The sequence below is a fragment of the Lycorma delicatula genome, chromosome 12, assembly GCF_047948215.1.
Source record: "Lycorma delicatula isolate Av1 chromosome 12, ASM4794821v1, whole genome shotgun sequence".
In the NCBI taxonomy this organism is placed as follows: Eukaryota; Metazoa; Arthropoda; class Insecta; order Hemiptera; family Fulgoridae; genus Lycorma; species Lycorma delicatula.
Window position 1 is genome coordinate 25,528,140 of NC_134466.1, and position 24,696 is coordinate 25,552,835.

At 29.1% G+C, this 24,696-nt stretch overlaps 1 protein-coding gene across 7 annotated transcripts in view; it reads right to left on the bottom strand.

Annotated features, from left to right (window-relative positions):
- Positions 1-1,173: 1,173 nt before the first annotated feature.
- The window catches only part of LOC142332878 (aminoacylase-1-like), an 86,588-nt gene continuing 63,065 nt past the window's right edge, over positions 1,174-24,696 (bottom strand). For 3 of the 7 annotated variants that reach the window (XM_075379569.1, XM_075379567.1, XM_075379566.1), the window contains exons 8-9: positions 6,648-6,708; positions 1,174-1,786 (exon numbers count right to left, since the gene is read on the bottom strand). In XM_075379569.1, coding sequence (XP_075235684.1) covers positions 1,643-1,786; positions 6,648-6,708 — 205 coding nt within the window. In that variant the 3' untranslated portion in view covers positions 1,174-1,642. Of the gene's footprint in view, positions 1,787-6,647; positions 6,709-18,617; positions 18,743-24,696 lie in introns of those variants that run through there. The other 4 variants (XM_075379568.1, XR_012758427.1, XR_012758428.1 and 1 more) reach the window with 4 other exon arrangements.

Genomic DNA, 24,696 nt, shown 5'->3' on the forward strand with positions numbered 1-24,696 from the left:
ATAAAATAAATGATGAGATGAAAATTGTATGTAATTACACTGCCTCTTTTCCTCAGTCACACTATACAAGAGCATAATTAATATAGACAATACCTACCACAAAATCTGAACATTCAGCAAGCAGAGATTTGCACCTTTGCAGAGCAGATCTTGCTCAGCAAATATTGGATTAGGGAACTGAAATATCTAAATCAGTCTCAAATTTATACACCTTTACATTTGATTTAAAGAAGACATAATTTCCCACGCGCTTCAGTGCTCAGTGGCATATTGCAAACATATTATCTACGTTTATATAATCTTGGATGCCATGAACTTCCTACAGGCAATGGTTTCATGTATGTCTTAAGGTTCCTGCATCGTTAAATATTTACAACAAAGAACCTTCAACAGTGTAGAACATGTTGTCATGTTAAATGACTGTCCAAGAGAAAACACGCTGCTGTGGAGGTCAGCATAATAACAATTGTATTATATTTAAATTTTCAACATGAAAAAGACTCATGTGTAGATAAAGACTAGTAAAATTATCTAATATTACTGGTGTTACAACATGTATGTGTTCTAATTATTATTAACTATCATCTCAAAACTTTGAATGTATGAAAGTTTTTCATAATGAACTGAAAAATAATCTAGCTTATACATTCATATTAGGAGTAATTACACCTTTTATACACTGTTTATTTACTTATAATCTGTAGAGTATATAAATTCTTTGACAGTATTTACACAGTGATTTCCAAACAAAACTTCAAAAAAATATATAAAATTAAAAGTACAATAAATTAAACATGATGTTTATCGATTGGAATTGAAAAATTAATTAAAAAAAAAAAATAAAAGCTAAGTTAAGAAACCCAATTAGAAAGATGAATTGCATAACTAAATCTCAAAAGATAATTCAACATTATTATATTTTATTATAGGGCTGCCACATACTACGTATCTTTTTAATACATATATATTTATTTAATATGCATTATTTATATTTTATTCCTGAAAAAAAAAAAAATAAGTTAGACTGTCTTAAAAAAATGATCTGCTAATTTTATAACAATTTGTGCGCCTAAACTATTTTAAATATTATAATAATGAGTATACTAACTGGGAGGGGGGGGGGGTTCCACAATAATTATTTTATACATCAATAAGTTCTACATGTGATAATAATTAAAAAATAAAACCCATAAACCTTTATTCATAAACAGATATTAGGTAGTATTTTCTAAACACAAACAAATTTGTATAGAATATGCACACATTAAGAAAAAAACAAACAAAAAACCATTTTACTTTTTTTTTTTAAATAACTTACTTAAAGGATCACTGTTGATATTAATATCATAATATTAAAAATATTTTATTATTTAAAAACATAAAAAAGTAAATAAAAAAAAATAAAAGACATGACACAAGGCCTCATTGGTTTCATCACAAATAGTCTTCTGTTCAACATTGATCGCTGCAAACAGCAATAATGGAACATAACGTATGATGACAATGATGTTGATAATAATAACAAAAAATAATAATGTTTACAATAAAGTAAATCATAATTATAATCAATAATAATACAATAATAATAATCATAATAATAGTTGTAATAGTAGTATAACACTGATAAATATGGCCAATAATTCTAGAGATTGGCCAAAGCTGGAATAAGTTGACAATAGATGTCAATACCACGAAGAAATACTTTTTCATTCAAGTACTCATTATGATCGTGAAGTAAAACCGGTGTATGATTCATCGGAGAAAATCCAAAAGCAGGAATGCCAATCTAAAACAATAAAATGTATTATTATATCAATAACAACATAACGTACTCATTATAGGTAGAGATAATGCAAAAGGCATTTTATGGCGGATCGACTTGATACATTGTACTATTTTTACTTTCCTGGCCATATCATTATGATTATTGAAATCAGGTCAAATTTGGTTGATTTTGAAGTTTCATGAACTTTCCCTTTTAACCAAAAAACATAATTTTACCACTGAGAAATAATGCCGAAAAAAGAACGTATGTATATATGTTGGCCTAATTTTTGGTTAATATCTACAGACTGGCTGGACAGATTTGAATAAAAATTCACACATGATTTCTGTATGGATTTTTTTGATCTCTTAATTCATAATGTTACTCAAACAATAGATAAATTTATTTACATAATTTAATTCCATTTGATAGTCAAAATACTTTCTGATTGTGTTTAAACTTATTCAAACCCCTATAAAAAGATGGATACAAAATATTTTTTTATCATTTCTGGACAATATATCACTATGGATATGCACTTGGGCATTTTCATTAATAAGTAAGGAAGAGACTAATCGTTAGCTTTTTTTTTAACTAGTTACTTTCTGCTTAATATCTTCAGATTGCACTAATTGATTTTTATGAAATCTTATATGATGATTTTTGAATTTGGGTAATTGATGCCATTTAATTTTGGTTACAATTCATCAAAGGGATGAGATGTACAGTCAGTCACTATAGATGGGTTCTGTATCTCAAAATTTATTTGAAACTAAAATAGTTTTTTAAAAATAATTCAGTATCTGTTATAAGGCTTATAACACCTTTTTTATGAATTGTAGAAATTTCCTTATGTATTAGATAAAATAAATCATGTATTTAAAAAATATGTCTGATTTTATTTTGAAATCAATATTTTAAGAGATAGTCTACACTTAGAATTAATTAAATATCTTGATAATGGATTTCATACAATTTTGAAATTTCACACAATGAATTGGGTTTTGAATCCGATTGAGAATTTAGAATAACTTTCCCAATGAAACCAGAGAAAGTTAAGGAATTCTTGTCAATTTTTTTATCCTGTCACAGTTTTAAAGAGTATTAGTTTATTATCCATTCGTAGTTGTCGGATTGATAACATTTAGTTTATTTACTATTTTTATGCTTTCAAATTGCTTAAGTTTATTAAATAAGCCAAACCAATTTTAGGCTTACATAAAAAGCTATAAGGTTACGCTTTAGGGCTTGCAGTATAAAGCCACATTCACTGAGGATTCTATTAAAAAGCTTGATGCTTTTTAAGATGTGGTCTAACAGGCATCTTCTAAAAGTGTGTTGGCTGGACAAGGTATCAAATGAAGCAATTCTAAGCTGGATAAAACAGGAATTAGAGATTGGGTGAACAGTTAAAATCCAGAAATTATCCTATTTTGGCCATATCATGAGAAATTCAGATAAATACTCCCTGTTACATCTAGTTATCCAAAGAAAGATATCAGGAAATCATGGCTAAAAAAATATGGCCAAAATGATGGGCTCAAGTTCGTTTAAGCAGTATTATTAAAGTCATATTGTTTAAATTCTCACTTGGATTCTACATATTTCCCTTAGTGCATTATTCTATTATTCTAGTAATTTAGGAAATAACATTGATGAAAATACTCGTATTTAAAGTAGTTCGCGGGCCTAAATTCAAAAATTATATGCAAAATATTGTAAGTTTTTTTGTTACAGTGGTTGGGGGTTTGACTAAAAACAGAAGACAACATATTTTTACAATGTAATGTATATTGAATAAAAAATATATTTACATCTAAAACTTTCTGAATTTAATTAAAGACATTTTATTATGGACTATATGCAATCAAAAATATAAAATGTTACATAAAAGTACAGCGACTCACTTTCTTCTCTTGTGTTCAATAAAATCTTGTCTTTTTAAAAAGTACCAGAAGTCGCCTATCAGAGATGGGTCCCAGTATCCTGGTATCGTGCTCTATTGTCCTGATGAAATCTCTCATCTTGTTAATCATTTACTGCATCCAAATTTTCCAGAAAAAATCCAAATGACAGTACAAAAAAATGCATTTTTAAGGACATGCGACATCTTAGTAATTCATAGGCTTTTAAGAGTTCATCTATGAGGGTTTTACAGTTCTCATCTTCTTTCTTATAACCCAAAAATCCCTTCACTACACTTACAAAACAGTTTCAAGCCGCCAATTCTTTGTTCCATTTAATATTTCATTAAAAAGGGGATCGCTTAAAAGTTTCCTTATTTGAGGTTCAGTAAAGATTAGTTTTGTATCGCTTAACTACGAAAATAATACTTTTAAATACTTGTAACCATTATCTTCTTTGTCTATAGTTTTCACAAAATTTTTCATTAGTCAAAGTTTAATGTGGAGAGGCATTAGAAGCACCTCATTTGGATCAATAAGGGGACCATACTTTAAATTTGAAGTATCTGGCTCAAAAGCAGTTCTATAAGGCCAATCTTTCTTAATGAAATATTTTCGTGTCGCCAGACAGTCCCACAGGCATAAAAACAATGTAAAACTCCTTAAGCCCTAGCAATATACCTATCACTTTTACATCTCCTCAAATATCCCACTGATACTATTCATATTTAACTTCATTTAGTACAGTAGCCAAGTTATTATAGTTTTACTTCACTACCACTGAATAAGCTAAAGGGATGGTTTTCTGTTTCTATTATGAAGCAAGACTGCTTTTAGGCTGTATTTAGATGAATCTATGTAAATACACCACTTGGAAGGTATATGTTCCACATTAAGTTCAATCATTAAATCATCAATATCACAACAGATGCATAGCAATTCTTCCATTTTATTTTTGTTATATTCTGTTTTCAGTAAAGTGAAACACTTGCATTTTTATCTAACAGGTTCCACTGTTGAAGTCTGAAACCAAGAAGTTCAGCTTTTTGTTTGGACAAATCCAGGTCATGTACCAAACTACTTATTCGTTTTGAGTTATTAAATGAGTATCACTGGTGGTTCATAAAAATGTCGGGGTCACTACTAGTAGTCTCAGGAAGCTGTGAATCAGATCCTGATAAAGAATAACAATTGTCAGGAAATTTAACGTTGCCAAAGTTTAAAGGCGCAATCGGCACCAGTAATTGCTGGCTGTGAGGAATGGGCCTTAGTGCTGAAGGCAAACTTGGATATTCAATTTTGCCCTTTTTTGAATACCCCTCCTCTCTTTTAGTAATGCATAAGTAACAATCACACAGCCAGAAGGTTTCCACACCATAGAACAGCAAATGATATAAAATTTTTCTTGCCATGCATCCATTGCACTAGATTTATATGACAACTTGCACAGCAAACATGAGGAAACCCAAAATTTATATTGATCTCTAATTTAGCACTTAAAATAAAAATGTAGGTTTTTTGATTTCCTGAGATTTAAATCTAGTCTGTATAAGTTAGTATTAGCTAGTCTGTATGTGTTATCTTCCACATATATAACAAAACTTATCTGTTGGATTTTTGCAACACTGATGACTAGAACTTGCCATTTTATATTAAAAAAAAAAACAAATCACTAAAAGGCATTCGACTATATACAAGACACAATAAAACTAAACTTTAAGGAACCATAACAGTGTCTTTAAAGGCTAGTAGAATATGATGGGACTACCCAACAAAGCCAAGTGTAAACAATTTCAGGTAATTCAAAACAGGTTAACAAATACAAAGGTTAACACAGGTACTTAGAAATGGGATGTGGTAGGACATTTCTATGAATAGATATTTTAATAACTAGTAAAATGAAACACAAAAAAGAGCATTTTCATTAATGTTACAAAAATCATGTCAACCAGTGTAATTTTTGCCATGTGAAACTGGGTTTATGATCATAAAATTATTTTTCATTTTGTTCCTGATTGTATTTTCATCATGCATTGTCAGTGATGGGGCAAATTTCAATATGACATGTTAAAATTCAGTCCACACAGCTTTCTGAATGGATGAATTTTTATCAGTATTACACCTTAAGGCCAGATCACAATGCTTCTCTAATTTTACTATTGCAAGATTGATCAACTTTTTCTTTCCATCTGATAGTTTTATAAGCTGCGTTTTCAGATTTCTAAGTTTTAGTTTTATTCTCTTTCCTATAAGCCATGTACATTCTAATTTCAATATTCCTGTAAAGCTATTTTGAATGACATAAGATTTAAAAGTTGCCATCACCTAAGTACTCTATATATATAATTCTAAATTGTGTAACATTCAACATATCTTTAAAATATTTTTGGGTGTGCCTAAAAACAGTGATATCAGGAATAAAAAAAATTATAAAAATATTTCTAGTTGTCATAGAAACATAATTTAAATATAATTGGAAAGCAAGAATTTTAAACTTCATTTTGGACAAAAATCTGAAAATTGATAATTTCAATTTTTTTAAAGCAGACCATTCGTAAACGAATTTATCCCATAAGGTAGATCAAATATTTTGAAAGCATATTTTGATTTAATTAAATCAAACATAATGAACATGGGGAAGCTAATTAAATTTATCATTTCATTTTTATCTCAAAAATTTATATCTAATTAAAATTTTTTTTTCAACAATAAAAAAAATTCCCTATATTGGAAATTTTATATAACTACATTATTTCTTTAACTATATTGTACTTCTATTACTTTTGCACATAGAAAAAGTTTACAGATAACTTGGAAAGAAGTCATCACATCAAATTAAAATTAATAGCTTCCAACTCTATTACACAATTAGATGTAAGAAAAATTTTCAATGCAAAAACTATGCTTCTACACAAAAATACGAATTCATCCAAAGAAATACTAATAAAAATAATAAACACATATAAAGATGTACTTACATCTCTTAAATATCGACTATCGGTACCTCCAGGAAATATTTCTGGTTTTAATTTTAATCCCCTGTAAAAAATTAGACATTTTATATAAATACAAGAAAAAAAATTAGAAAAACAAACAGATTTATTGACAAATCTCTTGTAAGATATTTTTTATTTTAAACAGATTTATTTAAGATAAAATTATCATGCTTACAGTATATCTTACTGTACAATAATTTCAATACTTAAAACATTATCTTTCTGTTAATTATTCACATATAGACAAGACAATTTTATACAAATATTATTAAAGAATATTTCCAATCTGAATTCTTTATTACATTATTTTTATCATTGCAGGAATATACCATTACAAAAATCATCCATTTTCTAATAACTAATTCATGAAATTACTGACTCAGCAGTTAAGTTCTGGGGTGTGGTAAATTATTATACAACTTTCATAATTTAATTTCCATTTTCAATTTAATGTCATAAGATGCAGCATCTAATGGAGCTGGTGCAACACTAATTTCTTGATTGTTTTAGTAGTTTCTGATACTTTGTGTTCATATAAACATCAGTTTTGGGAGGATTTACTGTTGAATTAGTTTTCACAGCTCATATCAAAAAATACTGTTGAGTATTGACATATTGATAAAGTTGAGTAAAGTTTCTCAAATATTTTTTCTAGTGTGCATATTTAAATGTGGATCTGTTTTTATTAAACAGTAATATGTATTGTGAGAAAAAAAATGATATCTATTTGGACTTTCATTTTATGTTGACAGAAGTGGTGACAAGAGGCCACAATGTGTGTGTGTATATGAGAATTTTGGCACCAGAGTGTAAATTTACTCAGTAGTAAGCAAAGCGTAGTTAGCAAATATTGTAACTATCTTGGCAGGAAGCTAGAGTTAAATCAACAAAAGGGTAGTTTTTATAAGGAGGCATCAATACTAAGCAATGCTTTGTTAGCATCTCATAAGATAACACATAGTTTCACAAAATGTAAGAAGCTCAATATAATCACAAAAGCTCACTCTATTAGTTTCTTTAGAATTGAAATTAATATCAGTGAGCTGCTGGAAAGCTACTTTCAAAACTGCCTTTGTCCAATAACACTATTACCTGTAAAATACAGCTCACAGTGGCAAAGACCAATTAATTGAAAAATTAATAGTTAAGAAAAATTTGCCTTCCAGCTGGCTGTAGTCACAGATAATAATAATGATGCTCACTTACGGTTTATAATGTCAATAACATCATAAAAGACCTGTTCTATAAAATTATCAAACTAGCGCAAGAGACTTGTTCCAGATCCTTGATACTTTTATATCTGAAAATATTTGGAGTGGACTAAATGTGTCAGTATCAGTACTGATGGTTCTCTTTCTATGTCCAGCTGTTATGGATTGCAGACTTTTATACAAAGCAAAGCCCTGAAGAACTGTCAACTCACTGTACTATTCACAGTGAAACATTTGCATGTTTCTGCATTGAACCAGGTCTTACTATATACCAGTGAATGTAGTAAAATTTTAAAAAATTGGTCATTGATGGCAAGACTTTTCAACTACGTAAGGATATGGAAGTCTGAAGACATATCTTTCGTTATACTACAGTACTTCATGATGGCTGTCTTGTGGTAAATGTCTTATAAATTTGAACAGCAAGAAGAGATTTATTTCTTTCTTAAGAGGAATAACATAAGTATACTGAATATTCTTTGAACTAAGATTTTTTGGTAAAACTAGCATATCTAAGTGACATTTTTGAAAAGCTGAATGCTATAAATTTCTCCCTGCAGGAACGCAACATGAACCTTTTCAAGTTGATTGAGGAAATTTTAGCCTTTATAAAAAAACTAAGGCTATGGAAAGAAAACTGACTGATGATGGAGGCATATAATATTATATATGAAGAATATTTTCTCTTGTTGTAAAAACTTTTGACCTCCTGGACCTCATTTCTCTTGGAGTTTGAAATCCATTTTTGAAGAACACTTATCACAGTTATAACTAGCTTTCAGAAATTTTTTCAGAATGACAATATCAATAAATTTACACAGATTTTAATAATTTAATGCTACTGTTCCATCTTAATTTACTGCTGCAGAATTGACAAAATTTAGCAGCATGGAATAACCTGAATTTTGGATGTTAGTAAAATATGAATATAAGTGCTACGTGTTTAAGTGTTAGTACCAGGTTTTGTAATGTGCGATTTTTGGAAGCAACGATACAACATAAAATTTTGTGTGAGACTGGGGAAAACTTTCACAGTAACATTTTAACTTTTGAAACAAGCTTACAGAGATATCCTCTCAGTTGTATGCAATGTTACAAATGGTTTTCACGATTTAAAAGTGGTCATCAGTCAACTGAAGATGACCCTCAACCAGGAAGGCCTTCGACTTCAACTGCTCATTCAGAAAATCAACAATATGATGCTTGCAAATAGCCGATTGACTGTCAGAAAACTTGCAGAAGAGGTTAGCATTTCAACTGGATCATGCCATGACATTTTGATTGAAAAATTGAACGTGCATTGAGTTGCAGCAAAGTTTGTTACTTGTTTGATGACCAAATAGCAGAAAGAACATGGAGTAGACGTTTGTCGGCAACTTCTCGAAGAAGCCGATGACAATGAAACATTTCATGTAAAGGATCATAACGGAAGATGATAGCTGGGTTTATAGCTACAACATACACAAAAGTTCAATCATCACAATAGATTGGAAAAGGATCTCCATGCCCCAAGAAAGCATGTCAGTCTCGAGATCCAATGTCAAGATGATGCTCTCTGTTTTTTTTTTTGATTTTAATGGAATTGTGCATTTTGAATTCTTGCCTCATGATGAAACAGTGAACCAAGTGTACTATCAATGCGTTCACCACAAGAATGCACCTGCACATTTATCTTTGTCAATTCGTCAGTTTTGTGCTAAAAAAAAAATTAGATGACTGTCCTCCCTCAACCTTCCTAATCACCAGATCTGGCTACTTACAATTTTTTTCTTATTTCCGAAATTAAAATCAGTGATGAAGGACAGTGTTTTCAGACTATTGATGACATTAAAGAAAATTTGTCATGGACCTTAAAGGCCATTTTAAACGAAGCTATCCAGGACTGCATCACAAAGTGGAAAAGTGTGTGAATAGGGGACGGCAATACTTTGAAGGGGACAAGGTCCAACAATCTTTAAAATTAATAATAAAAAATAAAGTTCCATTATTTTCTGAACAGACCTTGTATAAGAATGTTCACTATTATTGGGAGTGAAGTGAATGTCAGATAGTACTTTCACAGTACCTACAGAATCACTGCGCATGAGAATATAGTGAAATCCATCTGCAATGTAATGAAAATATGTAAATGTGTGATATGACTAATAGAATTATTGATGCACACCAAACACGTTAAACTCTATGACAATGCAAAAGAACAGCCAAGAAAATCATCCTCCTTAGATCAGTCAGTGTAAATCACTATGTCTGGGTTTAACTATGAAAAATATTAATAAAAATCCTGTTGTAACATCAAGTGATTTATAGATTAGTTTCTTACATTGAATGAAACTGAAAATGACTTTGACTTTTATAGAAATTCTCAGCCCGACAAATACACAACTCCAAGTATGCTGCACATTTTCAGATATAAATTTAGTTGCTTGTTTTTGGCAATTGAGTACAAGCAAACGAGTTTTGAAATATTCTAAAAATGAAAAAATTCAAATTTGAGCTGTACTTTGTTTTAAAAGGTTTAACCTTGACAGACATAAAAAAAATACTTTGATTCCACTTTAAAGAATCTGTCTCCTTTGTTTTTGATGACAAAACAGTGGGCTGATGAATTTATATGTGGTCGTACATTCATTCAAAATGATGAACACATGGGATGCCCAAAAAAACTGTTACGACCAAAAAAAAGGTGTTACAAAAATCCACAATAGCATATTAAATCACCACTGATTGAAGGTATGCAAGCTTGCTGACATCACAAACATCTCTGCAGTGTCCAGTATATTTTACATGATGTTTTGAGTAAAATGATTTTTTCTTGATGATGCAAAGATTGAAATTGTTTGTTAACAATCAACCAATAATGACTGAATGAATATACTTCTTGAGAGTGTTATTTGAAAGTAATTCAGAAGAGTTTTTTAACATCAAAATGAATCGTGGGTTCACCATAACACACCGGAGAACAAACAGTAGGTGGAAGCAGGAGAAAATGTGCCTAAGAAAGCATAAACAATGGGCTATAGTTTTTTTGAGATTATCATGTTATGGTCTTCTTTAAGAATACTTAGAAAAAGGCAGACCTATCAGATTCTTCACTACTCGATCGATTGCAAGATGCTATTCAAGCTAAATTGCAGATATGCCCAAAAAGAAGGTGGCCTTTCACCATACTAATGCTCCTTCACATACACATCTCAGGTTGTTACTGCAAAACTCAAGGACCTAAGCTTTAAAGTCTTTCACTGCACTGAATATGGTTCCCAGCGATTACTTCCTCTTCTGATACATAAAGAAATTTCTTGCTGGACAAAAATTCACTTCGAATGATGAGGTCAAAGCTGAGACAACCGCTTACTTTGCAGAGTTGGACAAATTGCATTTGTCCAACTACTGAGGGTATCATAAGTCAGAAAGTCATCGATCTAAATGTATTGAACTACAAAAGGTTAACACATTACATTGAAAAACATTAAGAAAATTCTGAAGAAGCTTCTGTTTCTTTGTCAGACCAAACTTTCTGAACAGCCCTTGCAACAGGCAGTGAATTGGAGTAATGCAATTTGAAAACCTGATCCATGGGTGAAAACTTGAAAGGAAAACAGAAGATAGTAAAAATCTCAAGAATGCTTGTAATAAATTACTGATTAAAATTTTCAATTACTTTTTCATTTACTTAAATATTTAATTTTAGTTTGCTTATACATGCTAAACATTTTATATAGTTTCCGACTACAAATTAACTAATGTTTGATAGATAGGGATATCCTGTTATATGTAACTGTGTATAATATACAATATTCTTCATCACACCACCACATAAATAAAAGTAAAATGATGATGTTGATAATAAACAGAAACTATACGGTTCTTTGCTTCACCAATAACAAATGTAACATCATAAACAACCAATTAATCAGTGTTTGTTAATTAAGCCTATAAATAAATTAAATATAAATTCATATAATACAACTTTATCTATAAAATATATAACAAAACACTTCTTCAAAAATTTCTAAATTTCACTCATACATTTTACAACTAATAAAAATAAAACAAAAAAAATTAAGAAAAAACTTTAAAGCCTACTATTATTATAAAGCAAATAAAAAAAAATTAAGCAGAATATGTTTTTAAAAGAAAAAATGGAATATCTTTAACACACTATATATAAATACAATCACAGCAACATGCCTTTAAAGAAAATACTAAAATTCATAAATAAATATTAGCACAAAACTAGTACTTACATTTTTTTTTCAATTCTAATAAATTACTACACTCAGTTACTTTCTATTAGAGTAACGATGTTTATTATATATGCTTGTTTCAATGAAACTGTCTTGTTTAGAGAGCTAAATATTATCTGCCTTTTAGTAAACTCAGCTTGATTATAAGTAAACAGTATATTTGAGTTAAAAAATAAGTTAACAGGGAACATACCACTCATTCTTTTCTACAATTTTTTTAGGAAACCTAAGATGGGATTTTTCTTATTCTTTATAACGTTATCTTCATTAGTAGCTTGCCTATTGGGTCCCCTGCAATAATTAGTTATGGCACCTCACACACATACACACACACACACTTCAAATTATAAAAATAATGTTTGGAATGGTGATAATTAACCTATTATCAATTTAAAATGTTTTTAATATTTATTAAAAGACGATGGTGTGATATTAAAAAAAATATTTAGACAATTATTAGAGATTTTTTTTTTAGTTTAAAAATCATAATAGAAGAATATACACATGGAAAAAGCCAGGTGATAATGCAAGGTATCAGATAAATTATATCATGGTTAAGTAAAGATTTAGAAATCAACTCCTCAACTGCAAAGCTTACCCAGGGGCAGAAATTGATAGCGATCCTGAAGAAAAGGTGTCAGATGAATTGGTGAAATTTACAGAAGCTTGAGGAAGAGCTGGTAAAAAATATTTTTTAGGAGGTCATTGCAGGAGGTCCAAGTAAAAAAGATAAGGTAGAAAATGTAGAAAAAGAATGGGAGAATGTTAAAAAGGAAATTCTTAAATCAGCAGAAGCAAACTTAGGCGGAACAAAGAGAACCGATAGAAAACCTTGGAATTCAGAGGATATATTGCAGCTGATGGATGAACATAGAAAATACAAGAATACTATAAACAGGAAGTGCAAACTAGCGAAACAAGAATGGATTAAAGAAAAATGTTCAGAAGTAAAAAGAGAAATGAACATTGGTAAAATAGATGGAGCATATAGGAAAGTTAACGAAAATTTTGGACTACATAAATTAAAATCTAATAATGTGTTAAACAAAGATTGGTTCATTCACTAATTAATAGTACGAAAGGAAAAGTCGGTAGGTGGGTGGAATATATTGAAGAGTTATATACAGGAAATGAATTAGAAAATGGTGTTATAGAGGAAGTCGAAGAGGATGAAAAGGGAGAAACAATACAGAGATCTAAATTTAAGAGAGCATTAAAAGATATGAATGGCAGAAAGGCTCCTGGAATAGATGGAATACCTGAAGAATTACTGCGCAGTGCAGGTGAGGAAGCGATAGATAGATTATACAAACTGGTGTGTAATATTTACGAAAAAGGGGAAGTTCCATCAGACTTCAAAAAGAGTGTTATAGTCATGATGGCAAAGAAAGCAGGAGCAAATAGATGTAAAGAATACAGAAAAATTAGCTTAACTAGCTATGCATCAAAAATCTTAACTAGCATTCTGCACAAAAGAATTGAGAGGAGAATAGAAGAAGTGTTTAGGAAAGGACCAATTTGGTTTCAGACAAAGTATAGGGACAAGGGAAGCAATTTTAGCGCTCAGATTAATAGTAGAAAGAAGATTAAAGAAAAAACCAACATACTTGGCATTTATAGACCTGGAAAAGGCATTCGATAACGTAAACCGGAACAAAATGTTCAGCATTTTAAAAAAATTAGGGTTCAAATACAGAGACAGAAGAATAATTGCTAAACATTTGCAGGAACCAAACAGCAACAGTAATAATTGAAGAACATAAGAAAGAAGCTGTAATAAAAAAAGGGAGTCTGAAAAGGATGTTCATTATCCCAGTTACTTTTTAATTTTTACATAGAACTAGCAGTTAATGATGTTAAAGAACAATTTAGATCCAGAGTAACAGTAAGGTGAAAAGATAAAGATGTTACGATTTGCTGATGATATAGTAATTCTAGGCGAGAGTAAAAAAGATTTAAAAGAAACTATGAATGGCATGGATGAAGTCCTACTCAAGAACTACCGCATAAAAATAAACAAGAACAAAACAAAAGTAATGAAATGTAGTAAAAATAATGAAGATTGACCACTGAATGTAAAAATAGGAAGAGGAAAGATTATGGAGAGAAGAATTTTGTTATTTGGGAAGTAGAATTACTAAAGATGGACAAAGCGGGAGCAATATAAAATGCAGAATAGCACAGGCGAAATGAGCCTTCAATCAGAAATATAATTTATTTACATCAAAAATTAATTTAAATGTCAGGAAAAGATTTTTGAAAGTATATGTTTGGAGTGTAGCTTCATACGGAAGTGAAACTTGGATGATCGGAGTACCTGAGAAGAAAAGATTAATTAGATGCTTTTGAAATGTGGTGTTACAGGAGAATGTTAAGAATTAGATGGGTGGATAAAGTGACAAATGAAGAGGTGTTGCGGCAAGTTGATGAAGAAAGAAGCATTTGGAGAAATATAGTTAAAAGAAGAGACAGCCTTATATGCCACATATTAAGGCATCCTGGAGTAGTCGCTTTAATATTGAAGGGACAGGTAAAAGGAAAAAATTGTGCAGGCAGGCAAGGTTTAGAATATGTAAAACAAATTGTTAGGGATGTAGATTGTATAGGGTGTACTGAAATTAAACAACTAGCACCAGACAGGGAATTGGACAGCTGCATCAAACCAGTCAAATGAGTGAAGACAAAAAAAAGATTTTTAGATTTCTCCCTTTTTAAAAAGGAAGGACATTTTTAAAAATCATACACTTATAAATAACTCTGACAAGAATCTAAGATTTTCTAACACTCTCAGCTGCCTTTAAGCAAACCCAGTTATTTGTTTGAATTACTTCCCAGTATAAAATTTGATTTCATTCTTTGAAATACAGTTAAATCAAAAGCGATGTAAAATCTAGAGAGTACGAAGGATATGAATAGCATGTTCCGTAATAAAAAAACTATTTGTTTAAATGAAAATGTTAGCATACGTACTGCAGTGTAATTATGATGATTCACAGCTCCAGCCTCTTTAAATTCTAATTTCTTAATAACATAATACTAACTTTGAATTCATCAACAGACCATAATCTTTGGTGTTTAATTCAATACAATTTATTTCTTTTAATTAAAAACATTTATAAAGAATTATTCTCTGCGTAAGCTCCAAACCTATATGTTGACATCAAACTAGTCTTGCCTAATGCTGTTATGACGTAAAGCTTCTCACAGACCAGCGTTAAATATTTTCAGGTACTGTGGCAACAAAACCTGTAACTTTATTTGCACCAAAGTGTCAGTTCTGTAACAATGTTTGTGGAAAACGTACTCATCAGGTGAAGAAGTATTAATATAATTTGTCTTAGACGACCATTACAATATGAAAAGCACAATTTTAAGAGTTTACTATGCAAATGATTCATTTACGTAATTTATTTGTTATTTAATGTGTACAATTTTTTTTATTAGATTCTTACTTTCTGTTATCTATATTGACATATTATTTATTTAGTAGTTAAAGATAATATGAAAATGAATTAATTACAAAATGAAAATTTTTATTTACAATCATTATTTTCAATATTTTTTTGTTTTAATTTCCATTTCTATTTAAGGAAAATCTATTGCTTAAATAGAAATGGAAATGAATCCATGATATTAATTTTTAAAAAAATAATATAAAGAATTTCATACTCTGATACCATAGATAAGAAAAGATATAGAATGAACAGTGCCATTTTGATGAAAAATTAAACCTAATTGCAAACGATATCAGGACTTTATCTTTTAGTAATACTCAAATAATTGATCACACAAAATTCAATACTTACAAAACAATTTCTTTTAATTTTTCTTTGAGCAAAATGATTTTTCTTTTTAAATAAAAGATTACTTAAGTAAACAAAAAATCTACAATAATAAAAACACTTGACAGCTAAATACATTTGTATTAATTTTAATCATTGCAATTTTGCATTCTTGCTTCTTGACAACCACAATGAACCGATCAGGAACCTAATCTGCCACATACAAATGCCCTTGCAATTTTTTCATACTGGTCTGTGGGAGCCACTTGTTTTTCCATGTAGAAAATAGATTAAATTGGAAGCTTAACCACACCAGTGTAATTTCATTATGTTCAATTTCTCTTCACTACCTCCAGCCGTTCCTGTTTTTGGGTTCTAATTAACTATATATCATACCTTGATGATTGTGGTATGTAACAAGGTATAGATGTCTCACTGTGGGACTAACACAGATATCTCATTCAAGAATGTGAAAATCACACAAAGAATATATAGCTGCCAACAAGCCATGATTCATCAAAGAGAAATATTACACAGAATAACTTTTCCAGAACTCCTCATAAATGAGGGCATTAATTGCAAATGAAAAGGGATAGTCAAATGAAACAAATACAGCATAAAAGTACATTTTATTTACTACACATAATTACATCTATTTTTCTACATAGTCACAATTTACAGCTACAGATTTTTCCTAACGGTGAACCAGTTTTTACATTCAGTCATAAAGGATGCTGACAGTCTTTCCTGGATTCAAAATCTTACTGCATCCTTCAGTTCATCATCTGTGGTGAAATGATTACCCTTAATATCCCTCTTTAATTTGCAGAAAGAAGTGAAAATCAGGGCACCAAATTAGGTGAGGATGAAGGTGTGGAATATTTCAACTTCACAAGAGCCTCATCAGTTCCACACAATGTATGTAGCCGAGGCATTATCAGATTGCAGAATTACAGCTTCATGAATTGTTTAACGCAACACACACATCTCCTAAGGTGTTTTAGAAGCACCAAAAAGGGATGTGTCTACCTCTTTTTGGTGCTTCACATCAGTCATAGAAAATGGTTCACCACAGCAAGGTTCATTCTCAATATGTGCTTTACCAGCTTCTGATATAAAAACTTTTATTGTCCCAATACTCACAATACATTGACCAAAAGTTTCATGGCTTTTAGACTATGATGAATGTTACTAGTGTTCACTTTTTCCACTGTTAAAAATTAAATCATTGTATATTGTTTTAGGTCATTGACATAGTCAGCATACCCAACTCCATAACAGTGGCTCATAGAAAATTAGAGGGCATGGATCAATGAGTTTTGGTTGTATTAGTAGTTGGGGAGGTGGCAGCATCTTTCCGCTCTGTGTAACATTTTGATCTCCCTTTCCATTCCAGTGGGCATTACATTTCAGCTGCTCCTCATATTTTATTTTCTTAATAATTTAATCAGATTTTTCCCCTTCGAAGTACTATACTCTTTTTAATAAACTGGTCCCAGAGTTCTTTTTACTGTTGTAATATATTTTGGTATGCATTTCACAGAACAACCTACAGGTTCCATAGAAAACTTTCTTTAATCCCTTCCACTGTATGGAAGCATCATATTTTCAGAGTGGCTTCAACTTTTGAAACAGAAAGAAGTCCACAAGTGTGAAATGACAAATGGGGGGACTTGGGTACAAGATTAGTACTACGGTTTGTCAAAAACTCTCAAATTAGGAACACTGAATGGTGCACCATCATGATCCAGCATTTCATTCTGTTTATCTACTTACTTTCTTTCCCTGTGTTTCCTTTAAACATCAAATGCTTCCAAGTTATAACTTGGTATTATAACTTGGTTATAACTTGGTAACCAAGTTATAACTTGGCTGATATTATGAGGTGCATGATGTAGTAAAAATAAATGACATTTCAACCAAAATCGTTTTATCACCTTCATATTTATGTAACTTTTAAATGAATAACCTACTGTGGACATCTTTGATACATTCTTCCTTGCAAGCCTGATAAAATATTTTCAGGGCTTTTGTAAAATTTTTCTCCATAATGGAAAAAAAAATTATATTTGATCACACTGCTTTCAAAGTATTTATGTCATAAAATTGCCACAAGTATGACAAAACTTCACTTATATGCTTGTAGACTATATATGCAAACAGAATGATACTTATTTCTAAAGAATCCGTGCAGTGCCACTAACAGAATAGTAAGAATTTAATAGATTGGCATGCACTTCAAAGTTTTTTTCTTGACAAACTGCATGCATGTTAATCTATTAACTAAAGTAAATATTGTCTGATAAAAGGGTGGGAAATCAAATGACTGATTTCTTGCTGCCTAAATGAACACTGTTAAATTTTTATTTAAACTCACAACTAAATTAAACAGTAAAACTGCTCTAATCAGAGACAGTTTTTAGAAGGGGAAAATATCATTTTCTTGGAACATGAGAATTATTTCCAGCTGCCCCCTGGGTTTCTACTAGCCAGCAGGGTATATGCTCTTCATTTAGATGTCTAACTATGAGACCATTCAGGGATCTTATTTTATGTTAAGCAATTGTGTAAACTTAAAAGTAAGTTCCTTTTATTAATAGAAAACATTAAGCTAATATGCTACAAACTAAAATATATTTTTTTTTGGCACTAATATAGCATTACGTTAATAATAAGTAAAAAACATATGTAATTAAAAAAGTTTTAAAAACATACATCACATTAAACACAGTTTCCATTGCACACCACCAAAGATTATCCTTTGTTATTTTTGTAAGAGCTACTGGTTTACTTTGTAACGCTTTTACATAAGTACCTGAACCTGCTTCTTCACAAACATCCTACACAGTATTATTATTAAACAAAAATGAGTTTCATGTTTCCAAGTGGCCAATAATAATATATTTTAATTGTATCTTACACTACAAATAGTAACATGAAAGTAGCTAAAAATAAACATAAGATATTAAATAAAAACAATGTCAAGTAAAATTTTATAAAAATAAATTAAAATAAAATAAATTTTAATAGGAGTTACCACAAAAGGATTGGGAGGGTGGAAATGGAGGGAAAACAGGACAGATTGTGAAACCTTCAATAAAATTATATCAGTCTGAGGAAAGAACAGCCTTTGTAATAAACTGGTCATTTCATATATATATATATATATATATATATATATATATATATATATATATATATATATATATACACTCACACCCGTACCCTGAAGATGATGGTCTAACATATGAATAGATTCAACTGGAACTTTTAAAATCTTAAGGAAATACAGAAGTTCATCCATACAAGAAACAGGAAGGGTAAATAAAACAAAAAGATGCTGTACTGTTGAAAAATGATACTCCAAAAATTTCTTTGATTTTAGCCGTAACTGATGTTCAATTTATAATAAAAACTCCCTTACTTTACTGTTTATGTGGGTAGATGAAATGCGAGGTAAACAGGAAAAATGTAAATACATGTGATGAACTGATCACTTGTATTCTCAATGTTGGAAACAATGTTGAACATTCTCAATATTGAATGGAACGTGAAGAAATCAATAGGTTGGCAAAAGAAAATACTTTCTGGTTGATATACTTTTCAACTCATTTCCCTACATCGATGTCAATGGTGGAATTTCTGAATATCTATTGTAAATTAATACAGAATAAAACCACAAAGAGTATTTGTTTAAAAGTAAATTACAACTTTAATTTTTCAAATGTTTAAATGTATTGTACTAAAAAACAGCCGTTTTTAATTTCTACAAGTTCATAATATTTTTCAGTTAAGTTTGTTCTGTTTTGTTTTTAATACGTTGACTTTTTTTCATAGAATTTATTTCATCAACTTTCGCAGAATTAAATCTTTAAAAGTTTTGATAATAACATTTAAGGGCAATTACTAGTCATTTAACAAAGTTATTGCACTTCAAGCCTAAAAAAATGTGTTTTTTGTCACCAATTTTTTATATTTTATGTTGGATATCAAGTTAACTATGAGAGATAGTGATCTGGGACCTGTTTTATTCAATTTTTCGGGTCAAAATATACAATACATTAAAAGTTTCAGTATGACCTCATTTCACCGAGGGGACTGAATTCAGGCAAAATGTTTTACTAGCCAAAACTCTACAACAAAGCATTCTTGTACAAACTTTTTTCTTTATTTCAAGTCTAGAATCAGTTCCAAAATTATTTCCCTTTCCTAATGAATCAGCCTTTATAATACCTGTCTTATATGATAGTAAAAATCCACCACTCCACCACAGAGCACTATAATAATAAATAAAAATATTTTTGCTTAATTCATTATTTTGCCGAAAACTCTCCATAAAAACTGCTATTAGAAATATAAGAATGGTCTAAAGGTCACATCAAAATTATATACAGAATTGGTAATAATTAACCCAAAGGCTGAATTAACATCCAATTAGAGTCACTAATTGAAGTTATTAGACATTATCTAAAACCTAGACAGCATAAAACCAGCTTATGTCTTAAATGATGGTATATGTATTAATTAATTTTTCCCCTTTTAATATAATAGTTACTTTTACTACTATTTGTTATTTAACAAAAGAAATAGCTATTTAAAATTCATAATTTAAATTCAAAACTTTTGATTAATAACAAATGATTGGTTCTAATTCAGCCACAAACTAGCAACTGTCAGTTTCAACAGTACCATCACAAATTTACTAGTACAATTTAAGACTATTAGCTCATGATATACGTGTAAAACTCCAAAAGGTTTCAAAGAAATAAGGGTGTCGCAGCTATATTTATTTCCTAAGAAATATATATATAAAAAAATTTTAATAAGAAAACCATTAAAAAAAACTATTGGCACTGAACATAAATTACATCATACTAATCTTCTTAGTTTTTGACTCCCTTTCTCACATTCATTGCCAAAAAATTACCCTCTCCCCTTAAATTACATCATATTTCTTAAAAATATGTCTATTAAGTAAAATACTTATTTATAATTTTTTTTTTACTTAACATACTTCAATTACGTACTATTTAACATATGTTTAATCACAGTTACACTAAAGTAGAATGCAAAAAAAGGTTTATAAATTTACAATTTATAATTTTTTTTGTATTTAATTATATATTAAAAGATTTTAGTATAGTTAAATAATAAAATTCCATATATACTCGTTCGTATACCTGGCATTTTGATAAGTCTATCCAATAATAAAAGAGGACACTTCTTTTCAGGAAAAAGTTTTTCATTTCCCAATATAATCTTTCAAATCTATACACTTAGTCAATGTTGGTAGTTTTTTTATCTCATTCTAATGGTAATTTATTTACGTTATCAAAACAGGCAGATTTTTTTGATTAAAATTTCATCACTTAATGTAAATTTCATCCCATCATGCCACTGCTTCATATTTGGAAATCAAATAATAGTTTGAAGGTGCTTAATCTAGCGAGTAAAACAATTTGAAAGTATTTTGTAGCGTAATTCAAACAATTTTGCTGTCATAAGTATATTTTCTTGAAAAAAAAGCATTCTTCATGTTAAATATAGTCTGTTTTTTATTTCTTCATTTAGAAGATCCAGCAAAGATGAATATGATTGCCTAGTTATCATTTTACCCTTCTCCAGAATGCACTCAAAAGACAGTGATTATCATCTTTCCAGATGGAATAATTCTTTTTTAGAGTTCCCAGACTGCAATCTACTGTTTTATCCTTGGTTTCAAAGTCAGTAATGGAGAATTTAAGTTTCATCAACTGTTATATAATGGTGAAAAAAATTCTCTTAATTTCACTGAAATAGCCTAAAACTGAACTTAGAAGTATGTGCTTGTTCACACTTTTTTCCGATTGCAAGTGAACTTATGTCACTTGTTTTGCAAAGATTTTGCACATATATATATATATATATATATATATATAGAGCCATGTAAAATATGATGCTGCATGTTTGTAAAAAGTTCTACATTGATAGAACTGACTCACTATTATTTATTCGGCTTGGCTTTAGTTTCCAGCACAGTTTTCCCTTTCAAAAAGTAATATTCGATCACAATATGAAATTCTCTTTTGTCCATTTTTCATAGATCACATTATTTTATTGACCCAAAATGACTGTCAGAATTATGAATGCATCAGAGTGAAAATTGGTATTCATTCATATCAGAAATGAAGAAAACTAAGACTGATCTCAACAATGTACGAGTGTATCTATTCCCTCTTGACCTCAAATGATGCTAATTTAAACAACAAAATAAAAATAAAAGGACTAAAAATATAAAAAATAAAGTAATATAAAATAATTTAATCATAAAAAAGACTCCTCATACAATTACAAAATATTAGAAACTGTGAATTATAAAAAAAATGCATTAATTTGTTTCATTCATTTAACTTATAATTTATATGACCTAACAATAAAAGTTAAACTTTTATACTACTGTTAATTATACTTTATGTAATTATTCATTTTTTATATGTAAAATTTTGTATAGTATACATATATTATTAATTTAGATTAAATTTGTTATAGTCCCTTTTTTTTTCTTTTTCCTCTGTATGCTAAATAACTATATATATAATACATAATATAATATTTTTGCAGCCTCCACAAAGTATAGAATTAGAGAAAATTCTTTACTTTATGTTTTTGACTTAACATTTTTGGGCTTCAGCCTGAAAACATGTTCATATATTTTTTAATGAACAAATTAAATTTACTAATACAATATTTTTTCTAGTAAATTTATTTTTCTACTATTATTATCTCTACACATATCAAAGTTTATGATTACACAATCATTACATTTAATTAATAAATATTTGTTCTGAATTTTAAAATGTTTTTAAATTTTATTAATAACAATTTTTACGAAATAAAAGTAAAAGTATAAAATTTAATGTGTAAATGTAAACAGATGAAGAGGCTTTTCAGGCTTAGGCCTGAAAATGTTTTGAACATAAAAACGTAAAAGATTCTTATTTTTTAAGAGTGTTCTCTAATTCTGTATTTTGCGGAGGATGAAAAAATATTATATTTTATATATATATATATACTCTTTTTTCAAATATATATCTACTATATTGAATAATATAAAATAATTAAACATAATATCAAAACCACTAAATACAGGGGAAAAATGGTAAGAACACAGGTGGTAGGTTTTTAAAGTATTACTTCATCTCCAGCAGTTAAAATTACACATAAATATCAGCAAAACATGTTTTGTCATTAAGTAAAATAAATTTTTCTTCATAAACCATAGTATAATAGCGAGTGATAATATTTCTATAACTATTGGTTATAATAATAATGCTATAAATTAAAATAAAGAACCATTGTATTGTTTGTTAATTAATTTATAATTATCTTTAAATTTACTAATACAATATTTTTCTAGTAAATTTATTTCTCAATTATCTCTAAGTTATTATGATTACACAATCGTTACACTTAATTGTATTCTACCAAGTTTAAGTTTATTTCTATTACTTTTGTTACAAAAAATATACTATTAAGAATATTTTTATTAAACCTATTAAGAAACCTGATTACCCCTGACCTTTTATTAACCTGATTTAGAAGAAATATACTTTTTTTTACAAAATATATTCGTCTTTTTCTATTTAGGCTCTGGAACTACTGTAAGGTATTACTTTGGAGGATGAATGTAAGCATGTAAATGAAGTATAGTCTTGTTCAGTCTTAGACCATTCCTGAGATGTATAGCCAATTGAAACCCAACCAGCAAAGAACACTGGTATTGATGATCTATTATTTAAATCTGTATAAAAGTAACTTTGCCTTTACTAGGATTTGAACCTTAGAACTCTCAACTTCAAAATCAGTTATGAAATATATTAGTTATTTTATTAGTGTAATTGTTTTTATATTTAAATGCAACATATCTTTAATTAAGTTAGGTTTATAATAATATTATCAATCATGGCTTGTTGGTATGATTATATAATAATAATTAAAATACCACTTTGGTATTTTAAGTGGTCATCATGTGTTTAAAATTGTGTCACCTTAATGTCCTGTCATTATGAATGTCCCCACCGTTATAAATTAACTGTGGAACAATGTTGGTCAATGGACAATGAAACCACTGTTATATTCTTATGTACTTTAAATATGACAACTAAGTTTTAGTTTTATTAGAATATAATATACATTTTTAAGTTTCTGATGATGGAATTCAATTCTGAAAGCGCTTGAACACATAAAACAAATTGTTGGCAAGTGGATTTTTTAATTATTAAGTTAGATTTATCATTATTATTACTATTATACTTATTGTTTGAGATTTTAAATATGGTTTTTCAGACATATTTCTGTTATTTATATATTTTCTAAGTAATTTATCAATGAAATTACTACTAAAACGACCTTTTATATTCGCAATATTTTTGATGAATTCAATTTCCTTACTCATTTTATTCTCATTTTTATTAGTGTGTGTATATATATATATATATATATATATATATTTATGCTCTATGGATCATGTTTTACTTATTTTTAATCTACTCTAATCATTGCAATATTTAGAATCATATGTCACACACATCACTTGTAATTATGTTCTAAAAATAGTTATTATAGAAATATTTATTGCGGTGTATATTTTACTTATATTTGTTGCGTTATTTTCATTTAAGCTTGCTTTGCTTTATCATAAATTCAGTCATGTAAATTTTTAATATTTCAATACAGTTACTTTCTTTTAAATGCCCAAGTTAGGAAAAAGGTACGGTAGTTCATAGTCAGGCGAGGGAAACTGAATTCAATGTTT